This window comes from Dromiciops gliroides, chromosome 2, assembly GCF_019393635.1.
Source record: "Dromiciops gliroides isolate mDroGli1 chromosome 2, mDroGli1.pri, whole genome shotgun sequence".
NCBI classification, from domain to species: Eukaryota; Metazoa; Chordata; class Mammalia; order Microbiotheria; family Microbiotheriidae; genus Dromiciops; species Dromiciops gliroides.
In genome coordinates, this window is record NC_057862.1 from 158,392,444 (window position 1) to 158,405,172 (window position 12,729).

The 12,729-nt window shown below is 37.2% G+C and overlaps 1 protein-coding gene across 1 annotated transcript in view; it reads left to right on the forward strand.

The window, feature by feature from the left end:
* Positions 1-12,729, forward strand: part of MYO1E (myosin IE) — a 238,269-nt gene that overhangs the window by 129,732 nt on the left and 95,808 nt on the right. The window contains exons 10-15 of the mRNA XM_043988760.1: positions 3,220-3,416; positions 4,768-4,848; positions 5,195-5,281; positions 7,694-7,780; positions 9,075-9,242; positions 11,211-11,296. Of these exons, the coding sequence (XP_043844695.1) occupies positions 3,220-3,416; positions 4,768-4,848; positions 5,195-5,281; positions 7,694-7,780; positions 9,075-9,242; positions 11,211-11,296 (706 nt within the window). The remainder of the gene's footprint in view (positions 1-3,219; positions 3,417-4,767; positions 4,849-5,194; positions 5,282-7,693; positions 7,781-9,074; positions 9,243-11,210; positions 11,297-12,729) is intronic.

Genomic DNA, 12,729 nt, shown 5'->3' on the forward strand with positions numbered 1-12,729 from the left:
TGTACACATTCATTCATGCATGCATACATACACGCAAAAAAATATTGCAGATAATCCCACAAAAGTACTCATTAGGGTACCGATACTTGCTCTGTGACATCTCCAGTTTGGGGTTCATTGTGATTTTTACATAGATAACAGTGTTTTCCTTGGCTTTACAGACTTACTACTTTAGAGTCCTTTGCATCCTATTTATATCCCAGAACAAAATCATGAGACTGCAATTATTTCTCTTGGTGTTTGAGCCAAGATGAAGTGGTTTGCTCCTCACAGATGACAGGAGGAAGTGACCTCCTCAGCCAACTGGGTAAAACCCAGCAATGGCAAGTACTGGTGAATTTCCCTGGCCCAAGCTAGTGGTGGGACGGGCTCAGATAATCCCATACTAATGTATGCAGCAAACTTCCTCCTAGCTGTCCTGTTATAGGAAGCCCTGGAGGACTCTCAACTCCACAATCTCTTGATTAGCCTAGAAAAGCAAAATTCCCCTTAAAATTGGCAGCGTTTGATCCAGCTAATCTTTGACCAATGCAACTGTACTGTAATTATGTTATGAAAATCTTACATCCTTTTGCCTGCATATTTCAGAAATGGTAAGGCAACAAATAACTCCAGGAAGTTATGTCCCAGTCTGATGAAACATGGTTTGTCCTAGATGAATTTGACCCACAAGTATTCCACAAAAGTATGTTTTCAAGAAAAATGGAAATAAACAGTTTACCCTTAAAATTATATTGGTAGAGGGGGCAGCTGGATGGCACAGTGGATGGAGCACCGGGCATGGATGCAGGAGGACCTGAGTTCAAATGCGGCCTCAGACCCTTGACACTTTCTAGCTGTGTGACCCTGGGCAAGTCGCTTGACCCTCATTGCCCCACCAAAAAATAATTTAAAAAAAAATTATATTGGCAGAAATGTACCTTACCCTCATGATGAGAAGTAAAACATGAAACTGTGGTACAGTAGATAGAGTACAGGACCTGGAGTCATGAAGACTCCTCTTCTATAGTTCAAATCCAGCCTCTGACACTTACTAGCTGTGTGACCCTGGGCTAGTCTGTTTGCTGTTTGCTGTTTGCTTCAGTTTCCTTATTTGTAAAATGAGCTGGAGGAGGAAATGGCAAGTTACTCCACTATCTTTGTCAAGAACATGCCAAAAGGAGTCATGAAGAGTCAGACACAACTGAAAAATGATTAAACAACAATAACAACACCCTGCCCCCCTAATCTCATTCATATGTGAGGTACACAAAATCTTCCAAAGGACCTAAAAAGTTCATATAAACTTGAATAAAATAAGTATAATTTAATTTCCATATTTTTTTGAAGCTGACTAGAATTATAACTGCAGAACCAAACTCGCTACATAATCATAAGTACACACGTACATACACACACACACACATGGAATCACAGTAAAGGAGGCTTTTTATATGAATACAGGGAAGGCAATGCAGCCATTCAGGAAATGGTTTGAGGCACTTCTCCAGCCTCAACTGGGGCATATCGTGGATAAAATCTATGCTATATTTTTTTAGGTAAATTGTATCCTTAATTGTTTTTTCTTATGCTAGAGAGAACTGATAAGATGCAAGTATATGATTACTGTATGTTATCTTCCCAGCAATAGATGTTGTATCCAATTTTTTCTACTGCTAATTTCTTCTATAGTTTCTCTCGCATGCCTTGGTTGACACTCTACCATTCCTCCTCTTGGTCCTATATATTTGGGACCTTTTACCTAACCCCTCCACCCAATCAACTCCCAAGCCCCTTAATTCCTAGTTCCACAAGTATCTGGCATCTATTATTCCTTCCTCTTTAGTCATAGTAACTAGGTTATTATAATAGCTTTTTTTTTTTTTGGATGAGGCAATTGGGGTTAAGTGACTTGCCCAGGGTCACACAGCTAGTAAGTGTTAAGTGTCTGAGGCAGGATTTGAACTCAGGTCCTCCTGAATCCAGGGCCGGTGCTCTATCCACTGCGCCACCTAGCTGCCCCTATAATAGCTTTAAAATTTTATTTTATTTTATTATTTTCCAGTTACATATAAGGATAGTTTTTAACATTTGTTTACCCTGGATTTTTAGTTCCAAATTTTTCTTTAATTAGTGCCAAATAGTTTCAATGATTTTATATTGTCATTTGAAGCAAAGAAGTGTTATTCTCCTTCATTCTCCCCTGCTCCCTTCCCTCCCTCCTCCCCAAGATGGAAAGCAGTCTGATATAGGTTGCTATAGCTTTCTAATTTCTTTTTCTCCTTTCTTCATTCTCTCCTATGTATTGCTACCAAACTAATGACTTTTGTCTATTCATTCCCTGCTCTAAAATGTTTAATGTTTCCCCATCACCAACTTATTCAATTCCAAATTCTTGCTTGGCATTCAAAGGCCCCCAAAATCTAGCACCAGCCTCATCTATGCCTTCCTCCCTTTAAGTCCTTATATAATTGTGTTAATTCCCTATAAATCTTGAATTGTAGGCACTTGGGAGAGAGAGTCTATATAGACTTTGTTTCCTCAGTCAAAACATTTTCTTATCCTAGATGAACTGATTAATCACTTCTGTCCTACATTTAGTGAAGAATTCTTTTCATAGTCATAGCTTTTAAATTATCTGATAATCATTCTCTTCTAATTTTTTGTTGTGGTTGCTTAAAAATTCAAGTCTTGCCCCTTTCAAGTTTATTATAGTACACAGTGTTGATGTTAATCTAAGTACAGTGCTGGCCAAAGTGTTTTCCCAGTGGTTCTTGTCAAAGAGGGAATTCTTCTTCAAATAATTTATATTCTTGTTGTAGCAGAGACTGTGTGATTGAGTTAAATTTTTTTTCTTGCTCATCTATTCTATAGATCCTTTAATTAGTGCCAAATAGTTTAAATGATTTTATAATGTCATTTGAAGCAAAGAAGTGTTATTCTCCTTCATTCTTACTTTTTTTTATTATTATTATTATTATTACTTCCCTGGAGCTTCTAGACCTTTTGCTCCTCCAAATAGGCTCTGAAATTATTTTGTCTAGTTTTATAAAGTACTCCCTTGGGTAGCTTGATTGTTATAGTTCTAAGTCTATAAATTTATATAAGACTTAAGTATGTTTTGGTAGATTGACTCCCAGATATTTTATGCCTTGTATAGTTGAGAGAGCTTTCAAACAATCCATCGAAAGGTAAAATATTTTTAGTTTGAAAAATGAGAAAATGTGTTTGTTTCAACAGTTTTGGCCTTTCCTGCTTTTCTTTTGGGGATAAACCAAGACCGTTTAAAAGAGAAACTGACCAGCCGGCAGATGGATAGTAAATGGGGAGGCAAATCAGAGTCTATTCATGTGACTTTGAATGTAGAGCAAGCCTGCTACACCAGAGATGCTCTTGCCAAGGCCCTGCATGCTCGAGTCTTTGATTACTTAGTAGATGTAAGTAAACACAAATTAATTTCTTTGGAGTGATGTTATTTATTCATACACAATTTTTTATTGTAAAGCTATTAAATACACATTTTCCCCTTTGAATCCTCTTCTTCCTCCTCACCACTTCTCTTCCACCTTAGGGCTTATCTCCCTATTTACTTCCAAAATTGAGTCCTGAGGTACTTAAGTCCAAACTGTGATATGGTTATGAATTCTGAATGGGAAATTAATCTAGTTAGGACCTGAGCACTGAGATAAAAGTAAAGCGGATGAATGTTGTGGGGGTTTTCACACCTAATACTTGGAACCTGTTCATAAATACCACAGTCACACACAAGTTGGAGGGCTAAATTAATTTCTCATCAGAATTATTTTGATGTTAAGGCAGCTGTGTTAATCAGATTATCTGGGTTACCTGCTACAAAGAAAATGAGATGACACCATGTAACCCTTCCCTAGAACATACAATGTGTGATTCCCCAAATGGTTTTCCAATGCTAAATCTATAAAAGGATTAGCCACACCCAGAAATAGGAACTACTCATTGTGGATTTATAGCACCTTGGGTTATCAGCTTGAAAGAAGAAAAGGAAAATGAAAATGAAAAATTAAGAGCAATAAGTCAGAAAAAGTCTTTTGTTTCCTGAATAAGGAGCCATATCAACAAAATTCTTCCTCAAGAGTCAGATTTTTATTTACAGCCCTGGAATCTATTGGGGGATATTAATGATTGTTATAATATAGCTTTCTGAGTTCAGTTATACTTCTGATGAAGAAATCAATCTAGATGAGAATCTATTCTGATTTAAAGGACTCCACAGAAGAGATTGCCAGAACTGAATGACTTACATCATAAAGAAGTCCCAGCTTCTTTCTCTTTCTTTGTATTTTCAATTACATGTGGGTTTTTGTTTTGTTTTTAATAATTTTACTATTTAGAGTAGCAACTTCATATTGTTAGGAAAGAAAACTAGGTTTGAAGCTGGAGAACCTGGTTTTGTAAGCTGGCTCTCTCTCCCACTTATTAGATGTGTGAACTTGGCCAAACATTTCTTTGTTTGTTTTCTTGATCCCAAATGAGGCTAATAACACTCTTGTAATACATATCTCACAGGATTGTAAGGAAAGCGCTTGTGAACCTAAAAGTTCTATATAAAGATAAGGTATTATTGTTATCCTAAGTGTTTTGTGAGCCAAAAGCAGAATGTCAAAATGAGGTCGTCTGGTGTGAAGACAGTAATCTTGGAGAGATATTCTAATTAACTGAAACTTTTCTGTTAATTGAGAGTGGTTTGTTTGATTTTCTGAAGGAAAAATTGTTGACTATAATTTTGTTGTTTATTCTCTATTATTCTAGTCCATCAATAAAGCAATGGAGAAAGACCATGAAGAATATAACATTGGTGTCTTGGATATTTATGGCTTTGAAATATTCCAGGTGAGAGTTAATGGAGAAGACAGGGTATATGTTTGGGGAAAAGGATGAAATATTTCACTGAAGTTACAAGACATGGTTCTGGCTAGTGGGAAAAAAGTATAGATCTATTTTAGTCCCTTTTTTTCTAAGCATTATCTGTTCTTGACTTCAACAGTTTCCCATAAATACAAATAAACCTATGACAAATCAGGCCTCTAATGTTTTTTGTTACAACTCAGATGATACAGTTTTATGTTCTTCTGTAGGATTGGAATGACCCCACTAACTGTTCCAGAAATAGCTCTTTTCAATACTTTTAAAAGTAAAGTCTTAAAATAAAACATGTCAATTTCTTTTTATCTTCCAGAAAAATGGCTTTGAACAATTTTGCATCAATTTTGTTAATGAAAAATTACAACAGATTTTTATTGAACTAACACTAAAAGCAGAACAGGTAAGTTAACACCTGGTTCCATTCCCTGGTTTTCTGCTTGGTCAGTTTTGTTTTTGTTTTTAAATTAAATCAATTGTATTTTAGAATTAACAATCCTTTCCCTTTCTTCGGGTTTGTCTGGAATAATGAAATGCCTCCTCAGACAATCAAGCAGAGAAGCCCAATGATATTGTCAACTTAGCCTATTAAATGGTAACACCATCTGTTACCCTTTCTCCCCCCCCCCCCCCCCCCTTAAGCAAAGATGCAGAAAGTCTGGTCTTGTGACCGGCTGGGGCTTTTTTTTTTTACTGCTTTCTGACTCACTGACCAAAGTGGAAAATCTAAACCTGGTTCCAGCCTCAATTGTCATTGTCTGTGGCACACACAGTGTTCGAAAGGAAAAACTTGTTTTTTCACAAATTTGTTCCACACCCAATTTTCCCTATAAATAAGTAAATCCATAGCAGCGTCAAGAATTTGGATTCTGACTTGAGATAGTCTGTTTTAGCTTCTTCTAAAGAGTAGCAAGACTTTTTTCTCATTGAAGGAAAATCAGCACCTTAGTTTAATTGAGGAATGTAACATTTTTCAACAACTCCTCCACTTAAAAATCCTCAGTGATTTCTCTCTGACTTCAAGATTAAGTGGAAACTCCTTATCTTCATAACTAAGGCCTTCATGAGTTGGATCCACATTACTTTTCTAGTATCCACTAATTTACATAAAACCTCAACATCAGCCAGTCATCCCCTCCATCTTGAGTTTTTTACCTTCAAGCCTTTCTTCATGCCACTGATTCTGTATCTCCTATCCCTTTCTTGTCTGGAATGACACTTCTCCCCCATCCAACCATACCCTTCTTCCAATGAACATATGACTTATCCCTTCAGTCTCAAAGCAGACCCCATCTTTTCTCCATGAACCCTACCTTCATTAATCCAGCCTAAATTGATGTCTGTATTTCCTCTCTGTGGGATCCATTGTCTACATTAGAACTTTTCATATCCTACCTACCTCTGTTGTAGTTATCTGCTGCATACAGAAGATTTTGGAAGTCAGGGAATGTAGTTTATATTTCTTTGTACATACCTTCTCCGCAGCAGCTAGTACATTGATCTGGTACATAGCAGGTATATAGGACTGACTGCTTGATTTAAGAAGTTAAATATTATTGGTCTGTTCTTGCCATTGTCTGATCTATGCTTGGGCAGAAAGAATTTGGGGCTGGAAGGTTTGGAGAGAACAAAATAAATACTTCTTCCTCTAGTAGTTCCTGGACAAAGTGATCATTTTTGAGTGATCATAAGCCTCCCATTCACTTCATTTCCACCTGATATATATGATCTCCAACCACTGTAATTTTGCTTCCCATCCTGCTCTTCCAGGTTGTTGTCCTAAATGTGTGCTTTGAAGTTTTCACCAGTTCTATGCTACCCTGCATCCAGGCATCTGATTGATTGAATAATGTTTTATTTTTATTCTGTTTTTGTTTTTAGCAAGCTTCATTTCTGATTTAGAGAGGCCAGTGGTACAAGCTTAGGGAATTCAATGGATACTATAGTCACCTCTTTAAAAAGCTCAAATTTTTCATTACCTCTAATGTTATAATTGTCATTCACTTGACATATTAAACTGAAGAAGGGTTTTAATTACTATTCAAAGAAATGTTACTGGTCCTACATCATAATTACCCAGTAGTTTGTTTTTTTTAACAGTAACAAAGAACTACCAAGCCTCTGTGTTAAATTTTTTTTCTAGGTGTGTATGTTTGTTTTGTCAATCAATCAATCAACAAGGGTTTTTAATAAATGCCTATGTGACAGACTAAGTGCTGGAAAGACAATAACAAGATGAAAATTATTGACTGACCTCAAGGAGTTTGCAATCTAGCAACATGTGCACAAATAAATACAAGATAAATCTTGGAATAGGACATTAGCTTCTGGGGGCTTTAGGAAAGGCTTTGTGTAGAAAGTATCATTTGAGCAGTTCTGAAGAAAAAAGGGGGACCTGAGAAAGATAGTTCATTGTAGGCAGGGGGACAGCTAGTAGAGCAGATGAACAGAGATGATAAATGGAGTATTGTGTATGAGGAGGAATAGCATGGGTAGAATACTATGTTCATCTCTGGGTACTGCACTTTAAGAAGGACATTGAAAAGCTGGAGAGTGTCCAGAGGGAGCCAGACAACCAAGTTAAGATGGTAAAGGAAATTGGTTCCATGTTATATGAGGCTTGATTGAAAGAACTAGAGATGTTTATCCTGGAAAAGAGAAGGGAGGAGGGAAATGAAAGATGGAGTGTTATGTGAGAAACTTCAAAAAGGCCAACTGCAGTGGTATGCAACCAGCCTGATCTACTTGCACAGTTATCATGAGTCACCAACAGCATCACAGAAGATCATGAGAATTTGGACTTTCTCTCTTGCAGGAGGAGTATGTGCAAGAGGGAATTAGATGGACTCCAATCGAATACTTTAACAACAAAATCGTGTGTGACCTCATAGAAAACAAAGTTGTAAGTGTTGGGCCTGGCTACACACAGTTTCTCTGTTCCCAGATTGATAATAAAAGGTTTCTGTGTTTAAATAAACACGAAATTGAAATTTAAATAAAAATCAGTCTCAGAATACTGCATATAACACTACGTTCTGCCAGTGTGTTGGTTAGTTATACTGAACTCTGTCTTTTTGTTTCTTTGTCTCCATCTCCTCTTTTTCTCTCTGTCTATTCCCTCAATCCCCCTTTTCTCTCTGTTTCTGTATCTCTCTTTTCCTCTCTTTTTCTCTCTCTGGATGTCTAAGTGTATGTCTTCCCCCTCCCCACCCCCTTGCTTTCCTACTCGTCTCAAGCGACTGCTTCCCCTTTTCATTCTTTCTGACAAAAGATAGCCCTCTAAGGAAGGGTGTGTTTGGAAACAAAGATGAAATGGGGAAAAAGTTATCAATGAAAATAAATAAAATTAGTCTTTAAGATTAAGTGAGGAATGATTCAGCAGAGATGGATATAAGATTTTAGTAAATAAATTATTGTATGAATATATGTGTATGTATGTATGACAATGTATAGTAAGATAATTTTTTGAGGCAATTTGGTATTATATGAAGACATTTTCAGGTAGCTTAATCAGAGTTAGTTGTTCATTTCTGTGATACGATAACAGATGTTCACACAAACTATATGCCAATGACCTTAGAGAGTTGCCTGTAGTATTGTTCAAGGTCATGCAACCAGTAGGTGTCACAGGTAGAATCTGAACCTAGATCTTCCTGGCTTTGAGACCACTCCTCTGTTCACTCTGTTATGTTACCTCTTAGTTATGAGTTGCTATGGTGAAAATATTTCAGAATCCCATCTGTTTTCCTATAGTCTGGTATTAGGAAGAATAGAAATTAAAATATGGATTGAATTCAATTCAGCAAATTCATATCACTTTTGGGGCCAACCTCTGATTTTCTACCACTTTAAAAATAATGACAAATAAAAGCTTGGATGGGGCAGAGGTGGGAATCAAGCTCATGTTAGTTTTAGGAAGGAAATAATGTGATATCTCTCTATGTGATTTCACTTCAATCCAAAGGGAGTTAAATAACTTTTCACAGAAAAGTCTTTTTTCCCATCATTATCCTTATTTTGTGGCCCTCCCTTTTAAGGGTCATTAACTGAATTACTATTTTAAGGGAAGTACTGCCTTTCAAGATGTTATCACATGTCAACATTCAGGAGTTGTTTATTTTCTCAAACAAGAAACTGACACCATCTATATAATTTCAAATTCATATTGATTTGGCCTTTTTGATTTGTCAAACTAGAATCCCCCTGGGATCATGAGCATCCTGGATGATGTCTGTGCCACAATGCATGCAGTGGGTGAGGGTGCTGATCAGACACTGCTTCAAAAACTTCAGATGCAGATTGGAACCCATGAGCACTTCAATAGCTGGAATCAAGGATTTATCATTCATCATTATGCAGGAAAGGTATGGTAAGAGGCTTTGGTTTCAGAAAGCAAGGAAAAAGTTATCTCAGCATTGACCCATTCAATTTGTTTTGCATGAAATAGGCAATAAGCATTTATTAAATTCCTACTGTGTGTCAGGCACTATGCTAAGTGTTGGAGATGCAAAAGGGCAAAAGGCAGTCCTTTGTAATATGAGCTTCTCTGAGTCCAGTTCATTTAGTGGCTGGTGCAGGTAGTGATAAAAATGAACCCTTTTATCAGTTTGCCATTGATCTCTGAGATTAGTCCTGATTCATTTGTGCTGTTATTCATAAGAAGTGCCAGAGTGTGAATTAATTCAGTAAAGTGCTATCATTACTATGGGAACTTGGGGGACCCTCAAAACACATGGTTTTCTGGTGGTGTGTTATTAGCATCATCTTTTTAAATAAAATAATATATTTTTTATATTCCTTTTAGATTAAAAGTTAGCTGAGAGGCAGCTAGGTGGCGCAGTGGATAAAGCACCGGCCCTGGATTCAGGAGGACCTGAGTTCAAAACCGGCCTCAGACACTTGACACTTACTACCTGTGTGACCCTGGGCAAGTCACTTAACCCTCATTGCCTTGCAAAAAAAAAAAAAGTTAGTTGAAAGGAAAGTTTGTGCTAATTAATTCTTTTCTTAAGTATAAAGCCCTACTGAATAACATACACACATTTGGGCATAGGAATCTATCTTACCTGTAGGAAAGTAGGAGGGGAAGTAAATGCGGTGATAGAAGGGAGGGCAGATTGGGGGAGGGGCAGTCAGAAACAAAACACTTTTGAGGAGGGATAGGGTGAAAGGAGATAGAGAATAAATGACATTGAGGGGATAGGATGGAGGGAAATACAGTTAGCAATAGTAATTGTGAAAAAAAATTTTGCAGCAAGTTTGTCTGATAAAGACCTTATTTCTCAAACATACAGAGAACCGAGTCAAGTTTATTAAAATTAGAGCCATTTTCCCAACTGATAAGTGATAAAACAATATGAATAATTTTCAGATTAAATAATTAAAGCTATCTATAGCCATATGGAAAAAATACTCTAACTCACTACTGATTAGAAAAATGCAAGTGAAAACAATTCTGGAGTACTACCTCATATCTATTGGATTGGATAATAGGACAGCAGAGGAAAATGACAAAATGTTGTAGGGAATATGGGGGAAATGAGATAAGAAATGATGAGCAGGATGCTCTCAGAAAAACCTGGGAAGACTTACATGAGCTGATGCAAAATAAAATGTACTACGTACAAAGTAACAGCATTATTGTAAGATGATCATCTGTGAATGACTTGGCTATTCTTAGCAATACAATGATGCAAGACAACTCTGAAGGACTTACGATGAAAAATGCTAGCCATCCCCAGAGAAAGAACTGATGGTGTCTGAATACAGATTGAAGCATTATTTTTTTTGAAGGTTTTTTTTTGTCTGTTTTCTTTCACAATCTAATATGGAAATGTTTTGCATGACTACTGTGGTAAAATATGAAAGTCTGGGAGATAAATTAGGGAAAAGTTAAGTAGGGGAGATTTATGATCTAATATCCAATTTTATTCTCACACTACATATATATAATGTATATTGAATTGCTTGCCTTCCTAGAAGTGTGTGTGGGGAGGGAGAAAGGAAAATAATTTGGTTAATTGTTTTTACATGTCATTGGGGAAAAATAAAATTCTAAATAAACAACAACAACAAAAAGAATAAAGCCCTACTGACCCATACAAATTACCCTCTAGAGTAAAAAAGTCTGAGTTGTTCTAGGTTCAGGTATGCAATGTTCAGCAGAACTGTCTGCTTATCACACAAGTGAGTTGATGGCATTGACATCCAAAATGTGTTCCATCCAAAGTACAATGTCCATTCAAATCAGAAAAATGCTTTCTTCAACCATGAAAATGGTTTAGTATGGATTCACCAAGACATAAACCTAATTACTTATTTATTTGGGCCAGGTATCCTATGACATGGATGGCTTTTGTGAAAGGAATCGTGATGTTCTCTTCATGGATCTCATTGAACTTATGCAGAGCAGTGAGCTGTGAGTCGAATATAAGCATGTGATAAAGTCCTTGGGATTGTTGATTTAGATCTGTTTGGGAATGTAGAGGTAATCTAGTTCAACCTCAGATGAGGACACTGACACCCAAAAAGATCAAGAGACTTGCCAAGGTCAAGAAGGTATAAATCAGGATTTACACTCAGGTCCTCTGACTGAAATCCGGTTCACCCATCCTTCCAAATTCCCTCTTTTTTTCCCTCCATTCATCAGAAGGGAGATGAGATTAGAGCTCCCCATAGCTTCTCATTAGGGAGGCCTAGATGCACTAAAAGTCCAAACGGGGAATTTTTCCAGGTCTTTAATTCTATCAAAGTGAGAGCTTCGTCTGCTTTTATTCCTTTAAGAGCCTAGTTTTCAAAGAGTGGTCAAGAACTTTTTATATTAGTGCTTTAAGGTTTGCAAAGCACTCCACATAAATAGGTTCTCTCATTTGATCCTTACCACAACCCTATCAGGTTGCCACTATTATCATCCCCTTTTTACAGATGAGGAACCTGTGGCTAAGTGCAATTAAGTGGCTTGGCTAGGATCACAGAGTCCCAAGAGTTTGAGGCAGTATTCAAACTCAGACCCTCCTGATTCTAAGTCCAGTATTCTATCCACCACAACACGTAACATGACTTTGCTTATTCTCTGCCCAAGTTAAATGAAGGAGAACACCCCAAAAATTATCTGGATAATTCCAGAAACCCCAAGAAGCCATTTGGAAGTAATGAGGGTTTGGTCCTATGTCACCAATTTCACTGAACAACTGCTTTTCTCTCCATTTAAATTTGTGCATAATCAATAGCTTAATTTTGTATAATGTTAAAATTTAAATGGCACAGCAATGTATTAAGTGTCTACGGGACAGCTAGGTGGCGCGGTGGATAAAGCACCAGTCCTGGATTCAGGAGAACCTGAGTTCAAATTTGGCCTCAGACACTTGACACTGACTAGCTGTGTGACCCTGGGCAAGTCACTTAACCCTCATTGCCCCACCAAAAAGAAAAAGTGTCTACTATGTGCCAGACACTACACTGCTGTAAAGTCTATGCCCCTCATCCAAGTCTTCGGATTCTAGAGGACACATTATAGTCCTGTTGAGTTCACTAGACCAAAGCAGAATGGAGGGCTACACATGCAAAATCAAAACAGTGAATATCTTTATATTCAGGCCTTAACCTTAGGGGATACTGAATTGCAAGGGCAAATAAGAGGAGAAAAGTAGGGAAACAGGTTTCAAAAATCAGTTGCCCAGCTTTACATCCTAGTAATAACTTGTATCTTAGAATTCTTTCTCAAGTCTATTGTTTACTATACCCTGAGCCCCATTGCTTCAGGGAAGCTTCTGTTCCTGGATTGTTCCACTGTACCCAGACATGCTTGTTCTCTAGAACACCCCTCTAGGAGGAGAATTTTAGCCATTAAAA